The sequence below is a fragment of the Chiloscyllium plagiosum genome, chromosome 34 (assembly GCF_004010195.1).
Source record: "Chiloscyllium plagiosum isolate BGI_BamShark_2017 chromosome 34, ASM401019v2, whole genome shotgun sequence".
Classification (NCBI taxonomy): Eukaryota; Metazoa; Chordata; class Chondrichthyes; order Orectolobiformes; family Hemiscylliidae; genus Chiloscyllium; species Chiloscyllium plagiosum.
In genome coordinates, this window is record NC_057743.1 from 23,876,872 (window position 1) to 23,899,591 (window position 22,720).

Below are 22,720 nucleotides of genomic sequence, written 5' to 3' on the forward strand. Positions count from 1 at the left end.
GCAGAGATGAGAGACTTCTTCATGATTATTATCGTGTGTCTTTTGCTTTACCAAAGAAAAGCAACAGGTTAGTTATGAATAAACACATTTACCTTGTAAGTACGTTTCAACCTGACCTCTTATGCTCACCAATTTTTAAAAAAATCTCAGCGACTATCTAAATTCGATCTTTCACTCTTATTTCCCTTTGGCTCACTACTTGTTTCACACTCATTTCCTCTTTGTTTATGTGTTGTATGTTTCTTTCCTTCTCTGTATCATTAACACTCAGGAGATCAATCCAACAAGAACAGTGACAATGTCGACGATAATAGGCCAGTGAAGACCTTGACTAAAAAGTTTCTACGGTTCACGAAGTCATTGCTTAGAACTTCTCAGATTACAGAGCCTATTCACCGAATATTTGGAAGAGAGGGAGAGACAGGTAAACCACGTCTATGTTGACTGACTTACTTTTACATTGATAAAACTAACTGAAACGCCATAGCTGTTACTTACTTAGGTTCAAAGGAATTGTACATCTCTGGTGAAGCATTGGATCAAATAGTGATTTTTAACTATAACCTTAAGACCTCAGCCTGCCCACTAACTTTATTGATTTGGTCATAACCTGGTCCTGATGAATTGGGAACAGCCCTGAAGCAGGAGGGAGCTCCACAAAATGGAGGGTTGTACCTGAACAGTGCAGGGAGTGTGTCCTTGTGCGGAGTTTAATTTGTTCTACAAGGAAGGATTTAACCTAATGAAGCATTAGTGAGGAAAAGCAAATGCACAAAGATTGTATATGAAAAAATTGGTGGAAGGAGGGCCTGGAAGCAAGTGAATAAAGAGACTATGTTCCTCAATCACTCACGTTTTGGGACCTTCAGTGAAAAGAAGCAGCAAAAAGAGAAAGAGAGAGAGAGAGAGAGAGGCATGTAACGAAGGGGAACAGCAACTTTTGGGGCACCAGATATACCTGCCTTGGGGGATGGAATGGTGAAAGAGGGATGAGAGGGAGAAAAAGGGAGCAGAACAAGCCTCCTAACAGAGAAGGAGTTATCCACAAGAGAGGTTTTATAGACTGTAGCCCAGCTGCCATTGAATGTCAGATCTGCTGCAGTGGCATCAAACACTCTGCCTCTCCAAGGACATCATCCCAGGTTAGCTAAGTGCTACGCTGGAGAATGAGCTAGACTCCATGGGAAATGGTGACTACACAATGCAAGATAACCATGGCATTGAAATCTTTGGATCATTTGGGGGATCCATTGAACAGATTGTGGGATCTCTTAGTTTCAGCTTATTGGTAACCACCTTGAGACAGTAATACCATGCTCTAAAGGATCAGCCAATTTATGCACTGATTCTGGTAGAGAAGACAATAGATTTAGGGTCAATTACAGAATCCCCCAGGTGCAGGGTAACATTTGATGGTCAACAAGACTCCCACTGAACAGTCTACAGCCAAAGAAGAATTTCCACTTTCTCAATGTCTGACTGGTCTCTGATCATTGCAAGTATTTCCTTCATGTTATTTCATGGTTCCTGAGAAGCAGACATGATGCCTACATACAAGGCTGCCCCAGGGACCAGACCTTTTTAGATCTCTGCCATTCACCCACACCTTAAAGGTTGCATACTGTGCATAAGAGTGGGTGACACTGAAGCCATAATGCCTATACAAAAACTTTGCTCTGATATTAAAGAGAGTTACAATAGCTATCACAGCACCATAAAGCAGGATATAGGTCTTCTGGAAATTAAGTTGAGTTGCCTAGACAGATGATTTGGTGCCTTAATGCTTTAGAAAGTGTTTCCCATACCATTTGAGGCTTGCCATGCCTTTTACAACCTTACATACAGGGGACAGCAACTGAACAATGAGGATAATATCATTGAATCCCTACAGTTGTAGAAGCAGGTCATTCAGCCCATTTAGTCCACATTGACCCTCTAAACAGCAGCCGACCCAGACCTGCCCACCTACCATATCCCCAAAACCCTGCATTTCCCATGGCTAATCCACCTAGCTTGCACATCCCTGGACACTGTGGGCAATTTAGCATGGCCAATCCACCTAACCTGCACATCCTTGTATTGTGGGAAGAAATCAGAGCACCTGGAGGAAACCCATGCAAATGCATGGAGAATGTGCAAACTTCACGCAGACAGTCACCCAAGAGTGGAATTGAATCCGGGTCCCTGGTGTTGTGAGGTGGCGGTGCTAACCACTGAGCCACTGTGATGCCCCCTATTATTGAGCACAATGTACTTTCCAATGATAAAGAGGAAGTGATGGCCAGGTGCAGGTTGCTGCTCAGTCCCATGGAACGCCAAAGAATCCATAGGCACAACAGATTCTCAGTAGCTGTTCATACAAGAATGGTTGGATCCATAGATCTTTGTTAGATGTCCCTTCATCACCCCCGTTGCTTTAGAATTTGCCACTCAGCATCACTAGGCCCTCCAGCAGTTCTCTGAGAGTTGGTGGTTTTGCCTGTAACAGTCTGCGTAAGTTATTTGGGTGGGTACATCTGTGCTATGTAAAATAGATTATGATTCCACATCTACTTGAACACATACCTACTAACATGAAAATATCTGCTGTGTGGAAGGTGTGGGTCAGGGATGTGACAGTATGACTTCTGAGAATCCCACATCTTCTTCAGAGATAGACAGCTATTCCTAGTCCCTGAAGCTGAAACAGTAATTAGAGAAACATGAGCATTCCATTATGTTCTCTTTGTGTGGAGCTCCATCTTACCAGTGGTGGACAATAGCATTATGCCTAATGTTTATGAGGATCGGTCACTTCCTCATGTCTCTCCACTTCCCTATTTGCCTGTGATATCTCTTATGCTACCCTCCAAGATGCAATGCCTCCTTTCTCACTGCTAGGATTAATAGGTCCACAATACCACAGCAAGCTCCATCCTTTTCTGGGTAGTGTGCATATGATAATTACACACAAATAGTGAGCTCAGTTCATCTCCAGTGGGGTAAACTCTGAGCTGACCTTAGTGGATTCACATGAACATGTCAGTTAGCCTTTCAGCATGGGTTTACTGCCTCTCTCAGCATCTTATGTGGCTACATTTCAGAGGGGAAGAGTGTTTGTGTGTCCAGCTCTGGTACCGTCCAGGATGTTGATAGTCAGGGATTCAACAATTTTAATGCCATTCAGTGTCAAGGGCAGATGTTGGAGATGGTCATTGCCTGGCACATTTCACAAGTGTTACCTATCACTTACCAGTCTATATGGAGGGAAGACAATTGATTAAGCAGGTGAAGATACTTGGCTCTAGGACCCTACTAGTCCTGTAAATTTTGCTTTTCAGCACATTTTATAATTTTTACAGCTTGCATTCTTGGGCCTGGCAAAAGTGTTTATTGACAGGTTGAGGCAGCATGTATTTAATGGAGTCCTTTGATTACTTGCTTCCCAATGACTTTGTTTTCAGATCTCCCTAAAGAAGCATGTGATGTCTACTATCGCATTCGATGCCTTGTGTAACTGGTCGGGATGGAGTTTATTGTTAATAACCTGTAAACAAAGGGACAATTTTGTTAGATTCATTTAATTTCCATTGGTAGCATTGGGGATGTCATAATAATTGACTAATTAAGAGTAGAAATATGTCAAGTAAAACTGTTCTCTTTGCTAGTTAACTACTGTCTTGTCTAGACTGGCCAGGCTTGCTTTGATGAAAGGAACCCAAACTAATATTTTTCTCATATGTATCAGCTGTCAGACCCCCTACAATGACAGCTTCCATTCAGAATAAATATGTTTAACTAAGTCTGAGGGTCATAAGCTCATGTCCCAATCCCAGACCCAAGTCTGAAACCCTTGCTGATTCACCTAATATTGCATGTGAGAGAATGATGCATTGTTAGAGAAGTTTTGTTTCAAGTGAGACATTAAATTAAACCTTGATCTAAGATATTATTTAAACAAGAGGAAATGTTCCTTCGATTCTTGGCAAATATTTCTCCCTAAATTAACCTCACCAATACAGAAGATATGGTCATGATCACATGGCTGTGGAAATTTGCTAGGTGTACAATTGACTACAACAATTCCTTAATTATGAGTCACTGCATTTCCAAAGCTGTTCACTGACTGCAAGATGCCTCAGGACATTCTGAGATTGTGGAATGTGCTATAAATGAAATTAACTTTCAAATGAATCTGTCAATATGTACTATCTAGATGTTCATCTGCAGCATGGCTACTTGGGAAATTTGCAGAAATTTGCAGATATCTTCTTGAGCGAAGGGAAGCATTGGAAAAATTGTGCAAATTATTAAAGTGTATCATGTAAACATGCTGGTGTCTCATCTTTTTTCAGTCGAAGTTTTGATCCCTTTGAGAGGGTCTCCTGTCGCTATTTACTGTCTGACTCCAGAGCTACGTCAGAACACCATCAGCAATCCCTCGACATACTGGTGGAGGGAGGGGGAGTCTCGGGCACGTGCAATAGGTATGTTAGTGAAAGCTAAAACTGCTGTTGGGTTCAGACGTGAGATTTTAGTATGATGGCAAATCATTTGGAATATTCTGGGCAGAGGTCAGTTACACTGTCAGTTTTACTGTCTGTCCTATTTTAAGAAAATGTTTCATATGACATTGCAAGTAAATTGTTCAATTACTCCAGCTCCTGTGACTCCACGATATTTCCTGGGCAAGTGGGGCAAGATTTTGGTATAGGAGGGAGAAAGAAACGTGTGTTTATCCAGTGTTTTGCAGCTCTATTTTCACTGGTTTTGGACTAGTTCAGTGTCTTCACTCCCCGCAATATACCCTTGGATAGTAGACTATAGAAAGGAGAGATGAAACAATAAGAAGGGTAAAGACAACCCAGCAACCCAGTTTCTTCATCAGTACTTATCCAGTGCAAGGCTGAATGATTATAGCAAACCAGATGACATTGTGTTTGTATAGGTATGTGAGATTGTGTTTGTTAAAATTTGATGATGCCTGATGATGTGCACTGTAATTTTGTTTATTTCTGTTTAACCTCTTACTGCATGATTTTATTCACTACACAAAGTTCAAATGCTCAACAGTGAGGCATTAGTCTGTCCAATCTATTAATATTGGGGGGGGGGGGGATTTAGACTCTCCAATCATTTATCACTGGCAGTGAGCACAAAGGCAGCGGTGTGGGCAGATTCTTGTTGGATAGTTTGAGTCAAGAATATGAGGTTAATGAACAGTGAATCAGTGTTTCCTGTTGCAGAAACTATTATGTCACCTACAAAGTAAACATAGGAGCAGGAGTAAGCTATTTAGCAAAGGAGGAAATAGCAAGAAACACCAAATATATTTTGTAAAAGCTTCTATAAGCTTGCCTCAATTACTGGGACATTGGTCCCATTATGAAAATGAGCTTTGGGCTCTTTGCCCTCACTCCTCCTTAATGCACCCCAACACCACCAACACCCTCCTGCACTCACCATACTTCCTACGCCCTCTCATTGCACCCATCAGTTATAAATCCCCATGTCCACTCATCCAAGATTCACCATGGAGAGAACTCTTGGATCAACAGGAAATATTAGATGCTCATCAAGCAGTCAAAATAACAGTTACTTAAAAACATCCCCAAGGAATGTCACTCTGCTTAGAATCACATAAAATTGCCAAACACCCAGCCTTCAAACTCCTTTTCAAGAATCTCTTCAGACTATTAACTGACAAAATTGTCATTCAGAACAAAGCCCACAGTTCCTTGGACAGGTGTATCAACAACTGCTGCTCAGCTCAGTTAATTAGTGGGGCTTGGCACTCAGCCAAACACTTATAATGTTTCCAATGCACAGGTGTGTCAACAAAGCTCCTAGAGTTGCATTCACTAAAGTCTTTGATGTTGCATGGAAGATAACCAGATTGTCAAATAACAAAAAAAATCCCCAAAGGGAAGTTAACACTTTAAAATTTTAATCTCAATATTGCTGACTACAGAAGATGTTTATGACCTGCATAAATTACTCGTATTCATCTTAACATTTCATAATGTTAGCCAATATTTTGGTTACTTACCTTGAAGAACAAAGTGCTATCTATTAAACATTGTATTTAAAACATATACATTATACACCATTATATTATGATATTTAGTATTATCAACAACACTATCTGAATTTACCTGTTAAAATAATCCTGACTACAAATAAGGCTTTACACATGATTCACATCTCTTCTGAGGTGACATGAACCAGGTCTCATGATGAAGTAGGCACCATCACGGGAAGCAGAAGTTAGATCTAAATTTCACACTCCACAATGAATTATCTGACAATTTGCATCTTTATCCTGGGAGAAAAATAAATCCACGTGACTGAAATAGGGGTGGGAATCCTGGAATTGGACACATACTATCACTTAAAATTTCCCAATCCTCAACTCAAATCCATTTCAAAACAGATGGAGGCATGAAAATCTAGGAACTTGGTGATCGTTCTTTCACTAAAGCAGGTCCAGTGAACACAGTTATAGTACCTGACATCTGGCTGAGATTAACAAACCTAGCATTAGAAGTGAGACCTTGCAGTAAAGAAGGGAAGACAGTTGAAAAAGTGAAGAAGACAATATTGCTACCAGCCTGTCATGCTTTAGGGAAGAAAAACAGGGGAATGGGAATAACTAGGTATCTCATTCACAAGTGTAAGCATAGTGTCCCAATGAACTTAGAACATTACAGTGCAGTACAGGCCCTTTCATCCTCGATGTTGCGGCGACTTGTGGAACCAATCTTGAAGTCTATCTATCCCACACTATTCCATTTTCATCCATATGTTTATCCAATGACCAGTGCACAGTTGCTCAGTGGTTAGCACTGCTGCCTTACAGCGCCAGGGTCCCAGGTAGGACTCCAGCTGTGGGCTATGTGGAGTTTGGACATTCTCCCGATGGGTTTCCTTCCACAGTCCAAAGATGTGCAGGTCAGGTGAATTGGCCATGTTAAATTGCCCATAGTGTTGGGTGCATTAGTCAGAGGGAAATGGGTCTGGGTGGCTTACTGTTTGGAGGGTCGGTGTGGACTTGTTGGGCCAAAGGGCTTGTTTTCACACTAAAAAGGGCGGCACGGTGGATCAGTGGTTAGCACTGCTGCCTCAGTGCCAGGGACTCAGGTTCGATTCCAGCCTTGGATGACTGACTGTGTGGAGTTTGCACATTCTCTTCATGTCTGCATGGGTTTCTTCCGGGTGCTCTGGTTTCCTCCCACAGTCCAAACATGTACAGGTTAGGTGAATTGGCCATTCTAAATTGCCCATAATGTTAGGTGCATTAGTCAGAGAGAAATGGGTCTGTGTGGGTTACTCTTTGGAGGGTCGATGTGGATTTGTTGGGCTGAAGGGCCTGTTTCCACACTGCAGGGAATCTAATCTAATCTAATCTAATCAAGTGTCCTTAAAGTTGTTGAGTCTTCCTTCTGTACTGTAGGATTCTGATCATTTGTTATGATCCCTGCATCTAACTGTTTGCCAGGAGAGGGCGACCAATACAGAGTGAGGCTCGATGGAAGCTTGATGTTGTTAAATTGGGAAACCTCACAAGCCACTGGCCTCTACTTCTGCACCATGACACATTTCAGACATCAGGAAGAACATAGCTTGACGCTGCGCTTCTGTCTTTTGGGTGAGTGAAACCTTAGTTCTGTCATTTATGTGCATGAACAAATTACTGAACCACATTCAGTTTGAGTGAAGTCTGGCAAAGTGTAATCTAATTTGCAAGCACAGAATAGGGGCAAGAACAATGCTGAAGCAAAAAACTATGTTGACACCTGCTGTTTGAATAAAGTGACGATATGTCACCACAGGTGAAGTAATCTGCCTCTTCCCCTACTTCAGCCTACCACATGCCGTTTCAAAGCCTACAAGTTGGTGCACAGCTGAAGACCATGACCTGTGAGCAACGTTATGTGAAGAACTCCATTACACCTATGAAGTCAGCACTCGACGCATTGTGTGAAAAACTGTCTTGTCAGATAAACCTAGAATTTGATTGCACACAGTGGGGAACATCACCTGGCACAATGGAACACCACATCCAGCTCAAAATCGCAGGTATGTGATATTGGGTCACTACGCACATATCAATTGCAGCCTGGCACGTGTACAGCTACCTCAAAGATAAATGTGCTCCCTGGTGTGGGATTTAGACTCACTTTCAGAAGTCTCACATGTAATCACATAGTTATGATTTTCCGATTGTGATGATTTCTTTATCTACACAGTGCAGCCGCAAGGTGAAGATGCAATGATACCATGTAAAACAGGCCAGGAATGTCCCAATGAAGAGACATTGAGGAAGGTAAGGAAAGCATAGGGAGTAATTCAGGAAAATTTCACTTATTAAGAAAGTAATCTTTGCTACAACTATTAAAAATATAAACAGAACACAGTAGAAAAATTCAACAGGTCAGACAGCACTTGAGAGGAATATACATTTATCTTTCAGGTAGACAGTCTTTAATGCAATTATGTTAGAGATATATGTGCTTTCAATCAAGGATAGCTGGGAATAGGCAGAGGTAAGAAAAGAACAAAAAGGGGTGATTTGTGATAGGATGGAAAACAGGAGAGATTAAATGGCAAAAGGTATGATAGAACAAAACAAAAAGGGATGGTAATGGGACAAGAAAAGAAACACAAAATGGATCCAGAAAGGTGTAAATGGCAACAGGAAACTCAATGCCAACAGTTTTTATTCAGAAAGAAAAAGAACAGTTGGTTATGATCTGAAATTGTTAAACATCGTGTTAAGTCCAGAAGGCCATCAAGTGCCTCAAAGGATTAAGTGCTGTTCAAGGTGCTGCTGTCATCAATATAGAAAGTTAAGGATAGAAAGGTCATAGTAGGAACTGGGAGTAAAATTAAAATGTCAGGAGACTAGAAGCTCAAGGCCAACTTTGTGGGCGGCACGGTGGCACAGTGGTTAGCACTGCTACCTCACAGCGCCTGAGACCCGGGTTCAATGGCTGAAGGGCCTGTTTCCACACTGTAATGTAAACTCATCAAAAAAACTTTGTGGTCACCCAACCTATGCTGTGAGTGTTTGATTAGAGTGTAAACAGCACTTCACTTTGTATTAATTAAAGAAAGTGTCAGCAAACAATAAGTTAATGTTTAAAAAATGTAAAATCAACAGAAATTGCTGTCCGATATGGTGAGCCTAAAATCAAATAAATAATTATTAATTTGAATGATAGATATCTAAAGGAAAATATTGAATAACGTAAAAAACAAAGTGGTGACAGAGCAAGGCAGAATATTTCTTCCCAACCAGGAATAGGAGGTCAGCAACTGCAATATAACAGACTCAGATACAGCTAAATTTTACGGGGGAGATAAAAGAATATATTGCAGAGGACTGGACTTTTGCCTCTCAATGGAAGGGGTGCCGTCCTCTGGATTTACAAGACAAGGTGATTGGCTAGCACCTCTTGCACAGCCAGGAGTTAGAGTAATCGAGTCATTGAGTTAAACAGCATGGAAACAGATCTTTTGGTGAAACCTGTCTGCGCCGACAGATGTCCTAAATTGATCCAGTCCCATTTGTCAGCATTTGGTCCATGTCCCTCTAAACCTTTCCTATTCTTATACTCATCCAAATGCCTTTTAAATTTTATAATTGTACTGGCCTCCACCACCTCCTCTGGCAGCTTGTTCCATACATGTTCCACCCTCTGCATGAAAATATTGCTTCTTAGGTCCTTCTTAAATCTTTCCCCTTTCATCCTTTAAACCTATGTTCTCTCAGTTTGCACTCACTCATCCTGGGGAAAAGACATTGGCTATTCCCCCCATCAATGTCCCTCATGATTTTTTAGACCCCTATAAGGTCATCCCTCAACCTCTGACATTCCAGGGACAAAAGCCCCAGCCTATTCACCCTGACCATATAATTCAAACCCTCTAATCCTGGCAACAACCTTGTAAATCTTTTCTGACCCGATTCAAGTTTAACATCTTTTCTACAGCAGGGAGACCAGAAATGAATGCAGTATTTTAAAAGTGGCCTCACCAATGTGATGCAACATGATATCCCGACTCCCATGTTCAGTGCACTGACCAATGAAGGCAAACGTGCCAAATGCCTTCTACATCAGCCTGTCTACATATCATTCTAATTTTAAGGAACTATGCACCTGTAACCCTAGGTCTCTTTGTTCAGCAACACTCCCCAGGGCCCTACCACTAATTATATAAGTCTTGCCCTGGTTTGCTTTATTAAAAGGCAACAGCTTGCATTTATCTGAATTAAACTTTATCTGCCACTCCTTGACCCATCTGACGAAGGTCCCAGAGAAAATAGTATGTTGCTGGGAATGCAAGGAGGCCTACAAAGAAATATCACAGGCACCATATCAGGTGAGACTGGGGTTTCTTGGGTGAGAGAATCAGGAAACACAGGTGGATGAGAGAGTGTTAGTGTCAGATTTTAGAGGTCAGGAGGGGAGATATGAAAATGAGGCACAATTTTAGGGGCTTTGCCCACATTTTCCTATTTTTTTTACCAATTTTAGTGAAAGAACAGCCTTCCCACTTTTTCTTAGCTGCTTTCTACTGACTACATTATAACAGGGGAGATGAAATGAAGCCTTTAATTGTCACAATCATGCAATTAAGGACCTCAAGAGGCTTAAGTGCTTTTGGGTTCTTTTTTCCTCCTCCATCCCAACTCACCAATATTTTGTGGGACTATTTGATGGTGTTGCGAAGACAATTGGCTAATCTCCCATCCTATTTTAGATGCTCCTAGTCTCAGGTATGCCTACAGGGGGCATAAAATTCTTTCTATATTGTTGGAAACAGCATGGTATTAATGTTGATGTGAACATGGTGCATGTATTGTACATAGTGCTATTAAACACAATGTTGAAAGCCTTGTGTGGCTTTACTGAGGTTTAGGGAACTGCAGCTGACCTAATGTAGGAGAAATAAACTGACTTTCTATTTGCTTTGTTTGCAGGCTTATGAAAATATTCATGCATTTCTAGCCCAATCTGAGTCTAACCTGATGTCTAACAATATGCCTCCTCTTTACTACATGGAGGGAACTTTTAAGGCAATGAAGGTGGACCACTGCCTCATCGGGATGGGGAAACTGTCTGATAGGAACAGCCCTTGCATGGGTTGCTGTGGTAAATACCTGTTTGTTGAGAGTACTGATTAAGGAGTCCCTCAACTCACTACTCACTGTTTCTTGAGACTGGTAGCAGAATGAGGAGTGCAATATAAGTAGAATCACCCTGTCCATTCTTATTAGATATCCTAGCACTTGGGTGTGTTGTCTGGACATTACTAAATTGTGAACATGTGCTTACAATCTGTAATTAAGAGAAATAAGGATCCAGAAAACATTAAGTTTCTATTGTACCTTAAGACGTACATTGTTGCAATGTAATATGATGACCAATCGTATACCACAAAGGTCTCTCACATAGCAATCTATTAACAGCCAGTGGATCTGTTTCAGAGATGCAAGGCAGATATAGCCTCTGTTTGAACTTCTGTTCTGATAGTACAACGCTGCCAGAATATTGGTGTGTCAACCTGAATAAGGTGCTGTACTTTCTGGAGACAGATTAGAATCCACACCCTCCTGACTCCTATAGTGAGAGTGCTACCTGACAGAAATATTTGACAGCAAGATATACAGTATCTGGAAAATTGAATTGTGGTGTAGATCAGTCGTGGTCTAGTTGAATAGTGGAACAGCCTTGAGGAGAATGGTGTGTTCCTCTGTTCCTGGTACTTATTCCCACAGGAAGAGAGTGAATAGCGACCAAACATACTTTACATAGGCCCATTATGACTAGCAGACAGGAAAACTTTTTTCCCGTCAGTTTGAATTGATTTGAAATCAATCTTTGGATTGAAAGGGGGATTGAAAAGGCAAGCATCTTTTAAATTAAATTTAAAATGAAGTTTTGAATGCATTAACTGACTTCAATTCTTTCTATACAGTGACCTGTGGACCTGGTTCTTACAGTCCAAATTGGACAGCCATCTGTATTCCATGTCCAATGAATTTTTACCAGAATAATTTTGGCAAGTCTCAGTGTCAGGCCTGTCCAATAGGCCTCAGAACAAATGGAGAGGGAGCAATGTCTTTAACTGATTGCAATACTGATGGAATTCAAGGAAGACTATTTGAGAGCTATGTCAAAGCCACAAAACAAGCAAGGATGGCAGAAAAAGTGGCTAAAGGTCAAACAGGTTACAATAGAATATAGTAAAATAATGAGTATATTTCTTATAAAGAGGCACTACTGTGAGTGAATAAGTTTTCACCCAGATGCTCCATCTTTAAGATGGCAAAATCACCATAGTTCCAATTTTCAATCATTATCTAATGTTGGAAAAAATGCATGTATGGAAATGCAGTAACATTGAGCAGCCTGGTGGCAGTCACTGTTGTGAACATGCATGAAAAAGGGCCTCAAGTACCAAAAGCAGCAAACTGAACACCAAAGTCAACACTTTCAGAGAAGAGGGCATGAATTCTAGTGTCCCTTCTCCTAACCCCTTAATGTCTTAATCCCTGATGTTAGTAGTTGTGAAATGGGAAGGGTAGATATGACGTAGTTTTTAGTGAGCCCTAAAACAGATACCTTGAGAACAAGAAGGACATCTATAATTTGCAATTTGTTTGCTAACTGATTTTCAGCTTTACAAGTTTCTTATATGTCTCTTACAGCTCAGGAAGATGGTCAGATACTCAGTTCTACTCAACTCCTGGTAACTATAGTTCTATGCAGTTTGGCATTTCTGGGAGCTGCTGTTTTAACAATATACTGGTGAGTGAATCCTGCAAAGAGCAAATGTACGTCTGGTGTGAGCTCTGGGTAATCATGGAGTTAAGGGAAGGACATTTTCAGTCTCCAGAACAAGATTGAGAAAGTGGGTTGGGGTAACATAGGCCTGGATTTTTGATTCTGAATTCCGAGTGCAGTATCGTCATATTTATTAGTTCCACAAACCTGAACTGGCAGAAAATGGTTTGAAAGCTGAACGTTTATTCCAGGATGTTGGGATTTACTGGGAGTCAGGCTGAGGGAAATAGGAATGAGTGTCAAAACTGCCAGGTACAAAAGGGAGCTGAGCAGAAGCCATGCCTTGATGTTCCAGTATTGTATCGAAGTGATAAAATAAAATAGCCCTACAGCCCTCACCAGTCACATAATTTCATTCAGCCTACACTCCTCATGCCTCATGTGATCGTTTCAATCCTAAAACTTATGTTTCATTCAGAAATCTGGAATTCTTCAAATGAATTGGTCATAAAGAATTTAATTTTGGAGGACTGTGATCAGATATAGTGATTAGAGCCCAACAAATTGACCGGTACCTGTTGTTAATGCCACATCACAACACCAGAAAGCCTCAGAAAACTACCCAAAGAAAATCTATTTTAAAAACAGAAAAATTTGATTTGCCGCACAATCTCATTGTCTGTCTCAGCATGTATTCTGTGCATGTCACCAAACACATGACCAAGCTCCTCTGCCAGAATGTTGGATTTGCAAAGATTGTAATTGGCTCCAATTGTTTGGAGGTGGGGTCAGAAGGAATCTCAGTGGAATGCAAGTACAGGTTGTTCTGCTATAACACACGTTTCATTTACGCGAATTCGCTGTAACGCAATTGGCGAATTGGGGACACTGTTTCTAAAGTGCAGATTTTTAAAATGTGTTGGCTGTAACGCGATGACATTGGCAACACTTTAAGTGCTGTTTCTAATGCGTAATTCTTCTATAATGCTGGGTTGCATAAGAACATAACCATTGCATTATAGAAGAACTACCTGTAACAAATAATTTAAGTGGACTTTGGAAGCCTATAATTTAGAGGCTGAGAAATTTATCACAAAGTGTACAGCCCCCCTCCAGTGGCATGTTTTACTTACTGCAATACTGCATGGAGATTGAGTGCTGTTTCAACTCAGGAATTGTCTGGGAGAATATTTATATCCAAATGTGGATACCTGTATTCCTCAGTGAGTGTCTTTTTGTGTCAATGCTTTTGAATGCTAATGATGAGAATCATCACTCTCTATGATTATGTATCTTTACCCTGTCTAATGTCTGTGTATGGTTTTATCCATCTCTGATTTTCTATTACGATCCATGTGTGCCTCCATCTCTATCAGTCCAAATGTGAATTCCTGCATCTGTGAAATAGTTTCTGTTTCTGTGCATATGAATATGTTGTTAAAAGAGCAACTTTTTTTTTCCCCCGGGATACAGTTTGACAGACAAAACCAGCATTTTTTGCTGATTTCCACGACTGTGAGAAAGCAGTGGTGAAGCACCTTACTATTTAATTCCAGTTCATGTGGTGTAGGTACACCCACAGTGTGGTTTGGAAGGAAGTTCCAAGAATTTGACCCTGTGAAAGGAAGAAATGTCCATACAATTCAAAGTCAGAATGATGAGTGGTTTGGAGGGAAACTTGCAGGTGTGGTTTTCCATATATCTGCTGCTCTTGATAGGTGTAAATGGAAGTAAATTTGGAAGCTGTCAAAGGAGAATGGGTGAGTTGAAGCAATGCATCTTGTAGATGGCACAGTGGAGGAGTGAATACTTAAAGTGGTGACTGGACTGTCATTCAAGTGGGCTGCTTTGTCCTGGATATGTCTCACTTTGAGAGTTGTTGGGGCTATACTTACCCACACGGGAGAGGGAGGGTCAATTAGTTTAGTTGGCTCAATGGCTGGTTTGCAACGCAGAGTGATGCAAACAGTATGGATTCAATTGTTGCACCAGCTGAGATGACTGTGAAAGTCCACCTTTTCAACCTTGCCTCTCACCTGAGCTGTGGTGACCGTCAGGTTAAACTCACCACCAACAGTCTCTAATAAGACTGGGACTTTTATATCTTTACTTTTACTCATTCGTGTTAAGTTGACTATATTCCATAACACTCTTCGAGGAGAAAGTGAGGACTGCAGATGCTGGAGATCAGAGCTGAAAATGTGTTGCTGGAAAAGCGCAGCAGGTCAGGCAGCATCCAAGGAACAGGAGAATCGACGTTTCGGGCATAAGCATTCCTCCTGTTCCTTGGATGCTGCCTGACCCGCTGCGCTTTTCCAGCAACACATTTTCAGCTTCCATAACACTCTGCCTTGAAAGTGGGAAACAAACTTTGGGGAATCAGGAGGTGAATTCTCACAACAGAATTCCCTGTGTCTGACCTGTTCTTGTATTCACTGTGTTCTTCATTGCCAGTCTTTTTAACTTTGTAATCAATCAATGTTGATGGTGTGGAATTCAGCATGGTATTACTGTTGAATGCCAAGGGGGGGCGGTTAGATTCTCTCTTGTTGGAGATAGTCATTTGCCTAGCTGGTACTTAGGTAGCACGGAATGTCTCGGCTTTTTATCAGCCTAAACTTGAACATTCTCCAGATCTGGTCACTTTAGGGCACAGACGATATCAATGGCTAAGAAGTTGAAAATAGTACAATTTGTAAACACCAGTACACAACACCTTCTGACCTTACAATAGGTTATTGATGATTAGGCCCTTGACACAACCTTGAAAAACTCCTGCAGCCATATCCTTGGGCTGAGATGATAACAATATCCTTTTATGCTAGATATAACTTTAACCAATAAAAAGTTTTGTCCCTGATTCCGACTGACTTCAGTTTTGCTTGGATTCTTTGATGTTACACTCAGTCAAATGATACTTGATGTATGTTACACAAAAGAAGAAATAAATAAATGTCAAGCTCTCTAAATAAAGAACAAAGATGGTAAAACTTTAAAACACCAAGGAAAATAAAGCTTCAATCTGTTACAGAGACTCAAATCAGGAAAATTTATACTTCCAAGTCATGTATCTAAGTTCCACTTAACTAGTTCTCCCCACTTTTATTTCAGTGAACTCTAAAGTCTTATTACATGAATACTCTCAAAACCGAGTGCTTAAAGCTTCTTACTTTCTAATAACTTGCAGATTTCTAACCAAACACTCCTGACATGAGAGCTGCACAAACTAAACTTTTCTACTGCAGTAATTGCTGGAGAAATGCTGAAGGTTTGGCAACATCTTTGGAAAGAAAACAGAATTAACATTACAAGTTCAGTGACCATTCTTCAGAACTGGAAGCAGCTAGGAAAATGTGGTATTAATGCTGATGACAAGACGTTGGAGAGGCAAAAGAGTGGTAGAGATGGAGCACAGAGGGACAAAAAAGTGTAAGCATACAGAGGCATTATTTATAATAAGGCAGAGAAGAAGAGAAGCTAGATAAGTGATAATGAGGAATGTGATAGTGGAAAATGGATTGGCCGTGCTGAAAGCAACCCATTTCGTGGCATGCCATGGGTTGTTGGACTAAGTAATAGATATGGAAGGTGGAGTTATGCTTTTTGTGTACAGGACATTTTTATTCTCTTGCTACCTGCTGCAAGCCCAGTCTGGCAAATACATCCTTTGGTAATTAGATTAGATTCCCCACAGTGTGGAAACAGGTCCTTCGGCCCAACAAGTTCACACCGACCCTCCGAAGAGCAACCCACCCAGACCCATTCCCCTACATTTACCCCTTCACCTAACACTACGGGCAATTTAGCATGGCCAATTCACCCTAACCTGCACATTTTTGGACTGTGGGAGAAAACCGGAGCACCCGGAGGAAACCCACGCAGACACGGGGAAAATGTGCAAACTTCACACAGACAGTTGCCCGAGGCGGGAATTGAACTCAGGTCTCTGACGGTGTGAGGCAGCAGTGCTAACCACTGTGCCACCGTGCGGCCCCAAAACAGACAAAGTGAGAACAGCACTCTTCTGTCATGAACCACAAACCCTTCAGTTGATAGCCACATACGCTGATCAATTGTGCCACAGAAACTGTTAGGCGTCAGCTTGTTTAATACTGGTGCTATGAACCATTCTTGGTGATGGACAGCGAATCCACCAACTGACAGTACATTCTCTGCCCATGCTGCCCTCAATGCTTTTTCCAATTAGTGTTCAGCATGGAATATTGATCATCAGCTGAGAAGCAGAGTAGGTGGTAATCAGCAGTTGATATTTTTGCCCCTGGTTGGCCTTATGCCACAAGACCTCACGGAGTCTCGAGTTAATGTTGAGGTCTCCCAGAGTCACCAGCTCCTTATGATGCACTCCAATCCTACCACCTCTGATAGATCTATCCTGCTGGTGAAATTGAACCCACCCATGCAGGAGACTGAAACATTAGCTTCAAGGTATGATTAACTGAATATGACAATGTTAACCTGTTGCTCGACTAGTTTGTGGATGGCTCTTTCAATTTTGGCATAAGTTTCTAGAGGTTGGTGAGGAGCATTTTGCAGGATCAAAAGAGGAAAGCCCGCTTTTGTCCTTTTCAGTGCCTAAATTGATGCTGGGTAGTATATCCTTTTATATCCTTATTTGACTTTTCTGCAGAAATTTGTGACAAATGAGTGGCTTGATAAACCATTTCAGAAAGCGCTTTTAAGTTAACTACATTGCTGTGGGTCTGGAGTCACATGTCGGCAGATTTCTTCCCAGAAGGACATTAACAAATCAAATGAGTTTTCATGGCAATCTGGCAGTTTTATAATCATTACTGTTAATGACAGATTTAATAATTAATTGAATTTAAGTTCCCTTACGTGCCATTGTGGCATCTAAACTTGTCTGCAGAACATTAGTTGGATTAGTAGTTGAATATAAGTTATAATTATATTATTGTTGTTGACATTTGCCACTGCTTCAATATTGCCTAACCCTGAGTTATAATGAAGATAGCTGTTACCCTCTCTTCCCTTGCTGGCACTCTTCCCACTTGAAAGCCGTGCAATACAAGTGAGGATAATGGTTGACCATGCCATTGATTTTGATGTGGAAAATTCAATTTATGATTGTTTAGCTGGAATCATTCATCCCTGGAGACTTTTCTATTCCCATACCCTAGCCCGGTCACGTCAAAGCTGATATTGAGGAACACATGAAGGGAATGCTGGATATCTCAGCTTTCATCTTTTAACTGAAGAATTGTGAATTCAAATTCTGCTTCAGGAACGTGAACACATAACCCAGGCTTATACTTCTAGTAACATTTTGATGGAGTTAAATGTTCTTACCTATCCATGTGCCCTCTCATATGAATGTAAAAGATCCCATGGCATTATTTCAAAGAAGAGTAGGCAAGCTATCTTCAGTATCTTGGATTAAATCAATATCATAAAATAGGTTATCTGGTCATTATTACATTGCTGTTTGTGGGAGCTTCCTATATATAAACTGATTGTTGAATTTCCACCATTACAACAGTGACAGCAGTTCAAAAATGCTTCATTGTCTGCAAACACTTTAGGATATCTTCTAGTCATAAAAGGTATAAGTGGTGACGTATAAACTCTTCACTGTATTCATTCAGTATATGTGACAATAAAGCTAATTCATTCATTCAAAGGTATAATATGAATGCAAGATTTTATCCTCTTTGAATGGTTTCTCTCCTCAGCATTTATATGGTTTTGTAAACTAAGATTTTTTTTTCAAGAAAACAATACCAAAACAGATCTCAAGTTTGAGAAAATGAATTCAGAGTATAAAAAAGCAGGGTTCTGAAGAAGGGTCACTGAATTTGAAACATTTAATGTTATTTTCTCTTCACAGATGCTGTCAGACATGCAGAATTTCTCAGCAATTTCTCTTTTGTTTGTTATAAAAAATAATTAATTTCAAAGTGGCTTTGATGCTGTTGAGTGGCTTCTGAAAAATCTAGTTCTAAGATATTCTTTAGGAAGGAGACCCTTCCATTCTGACCAAGTGACCTACATGTGATTCATTCCACATCAATATGGATGACTTTTAACTGCGGTCTGAAGTGCATACCCCATAGTAATACAGTAGCTGAGGATGGACAATACATTGCCAGAGATACTGACACATTGACACTGAATTAAAATAAACCCCAATTATTACAGACTTAAAATCATGAATCAAACTAGCAATATTCAAAGAGATTAACACATCATACAGACATGTGCACACCAGTTATCCTGAAGGCTTGAAATCAACCTATTTCCTTTTGTGTTTGCAGCTTGGTAGTGCTGTTGTGTAAAGAGGATCCTTCTGATTGGCACATGCTTAGAATGAAGGAAAATGCAAATCTTAAAAGAATTAGATCGCCTTCGTCATGCCCAGCAATGAGAGAACATCAGAAGAACAACATTTGCGGAACATGGATAAAATAGGGGCATAAGACAGTATTCAATGAAAGGAAGATGACATGGTGGCTGACAGCTGACTCAGAAGAAAATAACTGCAGGGAAATACAGACAGATCAAGCCAGGAAAATAAAGTAGGACAAGAGTTCACAAGGATAGCAGGTGCAGTCAGGATTGCAAGAGTTGCAAGAAGCCAGCAGAGAGTAAAGAAAACAAATGATCAAGATTGCATGTGCTATTTTTTACTACCTGTATATTTCAAAATGCATGTTACTGTGGATACCTCTCTTTGTAATTAGAAGAATGTTTGTTCACCTGTTTCTATTTGTTTGTGCTTAAGTGTCTGTATCTATCATTAACTGTAGGTTTGGGTAGGCATATGCATCCGTATTGGCTTTTCTGGAACTGGGAGTATATGTCTGAAATCTGGGAATGTCTGTGTGCAAGTGTCTGTGAGCTCTAACATCTTGTGACACTTAGTCTCTCCTGTCTGTTTGGTTGGGGATAAGTGATGACCACTGTGTTTTATATTTCTCCTTCCTGTTTAGATCGATTGTTAATTTCAATTACCTAGGGTAATTTACCCAGACAGAGAGACAAATTTGTACACAGTGAATATTTGTGATTCTGTATTTTACTCTAATTCTGATTGGGGAACATGGATAAAATAGGGGCATAAGACAGTATTCAATGAAAGGAAGATGACATGGTGGCTGACAGCTGACTCAGAAGAAAATAACTGCAGGGAAATACAGACAGATCAAGCCAGGAAAATAAAGTAGGACAAGAGTTCACAAGGATAGCAGGTGCAGTCAGGATTGCAAGAGTTGCAAGAAATTAGCAGAGAGTAAAGAAAACAAATGATCAAGATTGCATGTGCTATTTTTTACTACCTGCATATTTCAAAATGCATGTTACTGTGGATACCTCTCTTTGTAATTAGAAGAATGTTTGTTCAGAATGTACTGAACAGTAATCCAGTTCTTTAAAATCAATAAACTAATGGGAAGAGTTGTTACAGGAAATAAGTGTGACAAAATAGGAAAAACAATGATATGTCTAAGCTTCAAATATAAGTAAATAAAACTGGTTCAGTGCCCACAATTAATTGATAAATATGAAGGCTTTGTACACAAATGGTGATGCAGTTAGAAAGAGTTCAGATACATGTGTAGAAGGATATCCCTGGAGTTTTCCACTCTACCATGATACTTAATAGAGCAAAAGAAATATGTCTGTAGTAATTTAAAATAAGAGATGTGGCAAGGACAATATGATCAAATATTGTAGCAGGAAGTGAGGTTTTGGAAAAGAAATACTCACTGTACATGATATGTAAACCACACTTTAGGACTAAAAGAGTGCACAGAAAAATTAATAAAAGTGCTTTTACTTAAGTGCCTGATAGGCGAAACTGGACCTAGGACAGGGATATCCCACTGGAAGCCACTCTTGGCCCATGCTTCTGACCTCCTGCCTCTGCTTCCCCCAGATCCCATACACATGCAAGAGAACACCACTCTTACAAATTATTTACTTCATCTTATATACATCCTGATCTTGGAAATCCATGGGCGTCCTCCTTGCAGCAGCTATGGTTTCCTTTACAGCCCTACTGAGTGCAAAAACTGCTGGAGTCTGATTTGCTGGGCAAAACTTCTACCCCTGGTGTCTGAATTCAAGAAGAAGGCCTGCAATGACCTTGTCAATGCCTGATTAGTACATGGCTTTCCTGCAAGTTAGCACAGGATGAGATTCAATCCCCCCCCCAAATGACTCTGCCCTATTTCCTCAATTTTGAACTTTCCACACGAGGCAAACAACCTCTCGGCTCCTACTTTGTCAAGTTACCTCACAATTGCAGGTGCTTCAGTGAGACTACCTCTCATTCTAAATTCCAGAAACTACAGGGGTAAGTAGTAAGGTGGTCAATGGTGTGACAAGAGGTGTGCATAATTTCCACTCGCAGGAAGGGGACTGGCCACCTAGGCTATTTCATTCACTTCAAATAAGGATAATTATTCTCTCTGAAAGGACTTTTCAGGAACTGTAGCTGCTGCTATCATATCAACACTGGGTTAGAGACAAAAAAAACTGCAGATGCTGGAATCCAAAGTAGACAGGCAGGAGGCTAGAAGAACACAGCAAGCCAGGCAGCATCAGGAGGTGGAGAAGTCGATGTTTTGGGTATAACCCTTCTTCAGGACTGGGACAAAGAAAGGTTACTCCCAAAACATCGACTTCTCCATCTCCTGATGCTGCCTAGCTTGCTGTGTACTTCCAGCCTTCTGCCTATCTACCCTATCAACACTGGCCAATGCACCCTGGAGTTGCTGCCATCTCCTTTCCACATGGATCCCTGGAACTGCTGCTGCCCTATACAAAATTGGTATATGTCTAAGAGTAGTCAAAGAGCAGCTCCATGATTGAGATTGCCTCTCTGCAGGTTCTCCTTCAGGTTGATGGGACAAGGGAGGTACTGTTTCTCAGAATGACAGCAGGGCATCTTTGTCTCATTCTGAGCATTTTTGATCTTTAAACAGGTCTATGCTTAGCATCAGCTACACCTGGACTCTATTCACTCCACTGTGGCCAATGTTATCTTCAAGCTTCTCTGTACAGAACTCATCTTTGAACAAAACTCCACATAGGGGAAAAGATAGCTCATGGTTGCTCCAAAGTTATCACCTTGGTGATACCTCCCTTGCTGCCTGCCATATTTTAAACAGCTATAAATCTAAAGGCTTGTGATTCTTGTTCACTTATTTGTAAATGCTTATTTGTAAAGGTACACTTAGTTCTGGTGAGGTTGCCTCTTAATGAATATGCATGGCATGCAAATATATTGAAAAATGCTTCAGGAAACTCAATTTCTTGCTGCCAACTAATTGCATAATTTTATATTACCTTCAGGAAGGTGACTTTTGGCCCCCTGCACAATTAAAGTCCCACCCACCTTGTTTTCTATTTCCAAGAGCTCTAAGGATTCAGGAGTATATGTTCATTCCACCCAATTTCTCCTCATAGAATGACCAGCTTATAGCAAAAAACAATCTAGTGAATCTTCACAATAATGCCTGCAAGCCAAGTATATCCTTATGGAAGTATAATGTAGCAGATGCTGGAAATCTGAAATAAATAGTGTTAGGTGCATTTGTCAGAGGGAAATGGGTCTGATGGGTTACTCTTTGGAGGGTTGGTGTGGACTTGTTGGGCCGAAGGGCCTGTTTCCACACTGTAGGGAATCTAATCTGAAAAAAACAGAAATTGCTGGATAAATTCAGCAGGTCTGCTAGCATCTATGGAAAGGGAAAAACAGAGTTGATGTCTCAAGCCCAATATGGCTAGTTGTCAGAACCTTTCAGAACCCAGTTTTGAAGAAGTCAAATTGGACTCAAAACTTTAACTCTATTTCACTGTCTACAGATGCTACCAGATCTGCTCAGTTTCTGCAGCATTCTCAGTTTTTACTCCAAGTATATCGTCTTTAAGCAAAAAGACGAGGCTGATCTGACTAAAGATCTGTC

At 40.7% G+C, this 22,720-nt stretch overlaps 1 protein-coding gene across 4 annotated transcripts; it reads left to right on the top strand.

Moving 5' to 3' along the window:
- LOC122540141 (zona pellucida-binding protein 1-like) lies at window positions 1–20,984 on the top strand. 4 transcript variants are annotated; one of them, XM_043675449.1, is made up of 11 exons: window positions 1–67; window positions 272–424; window positions 4,335–4,466; window positions 7,478–7,627; window positions 7,843–8,058; window positions 8,229–8,305; window positions 10,967–11,138; window positions 11,965–12,216; window positions 12,698–12,797; window positions 19,067–19,207; window positions 19,852–20,984. In XM_043675449.1, exons 1-11 carry the CDS (start codon window positions 7–9, stop codon window positions 19,862–19,864), a joined length of 1,467 nt encoding a protein of 488 aa, XP_043531384.1. In that variant the 5' UTR covers window positions 1–6; the 3' UTR covers window positions 19,865–20,984. The 4 variants fall into 4 exon arrangements, with proteins under 4 accessions (XP_043531384.1, XP_043531383.1, XP_043531387.1 ...); XM_043675448.1 differs by having other exon boundaries at window positions 19,067–20,984; XM_043675452.1 differs by having other exon boundaries at window positions 11,965–12,207; window positions 19,067–20,984.
- Window positions 20,985–22,720: the final 1,736 nt, after the last annotated feature.

Excerpts from the sequence above, each read along its gene's own strand:
- LOC122540141 (XM_043675448.1), top strand. The coding sequence starts at position 7 with ATGAGAGACTTCTTCATGATTATTATCGTGTGTCTTTTGCTTTACCAA. Across the intron at positions 8,059-8,228 it reads CATCCAGCTCAAAATCGCAG|TGCAGCCGCAAGGTGAAGAT; the intron begins GTATGTGATATT and ends TTATCTACACAG. Across the intron at positions 12,217-12,697 it reads AGTGGCTAAAGGTCAAACAG|CTCAGGAAGATGGTCAGATA; the intron begins GTTACAATAGAA and ends TGTCTCTTACAG.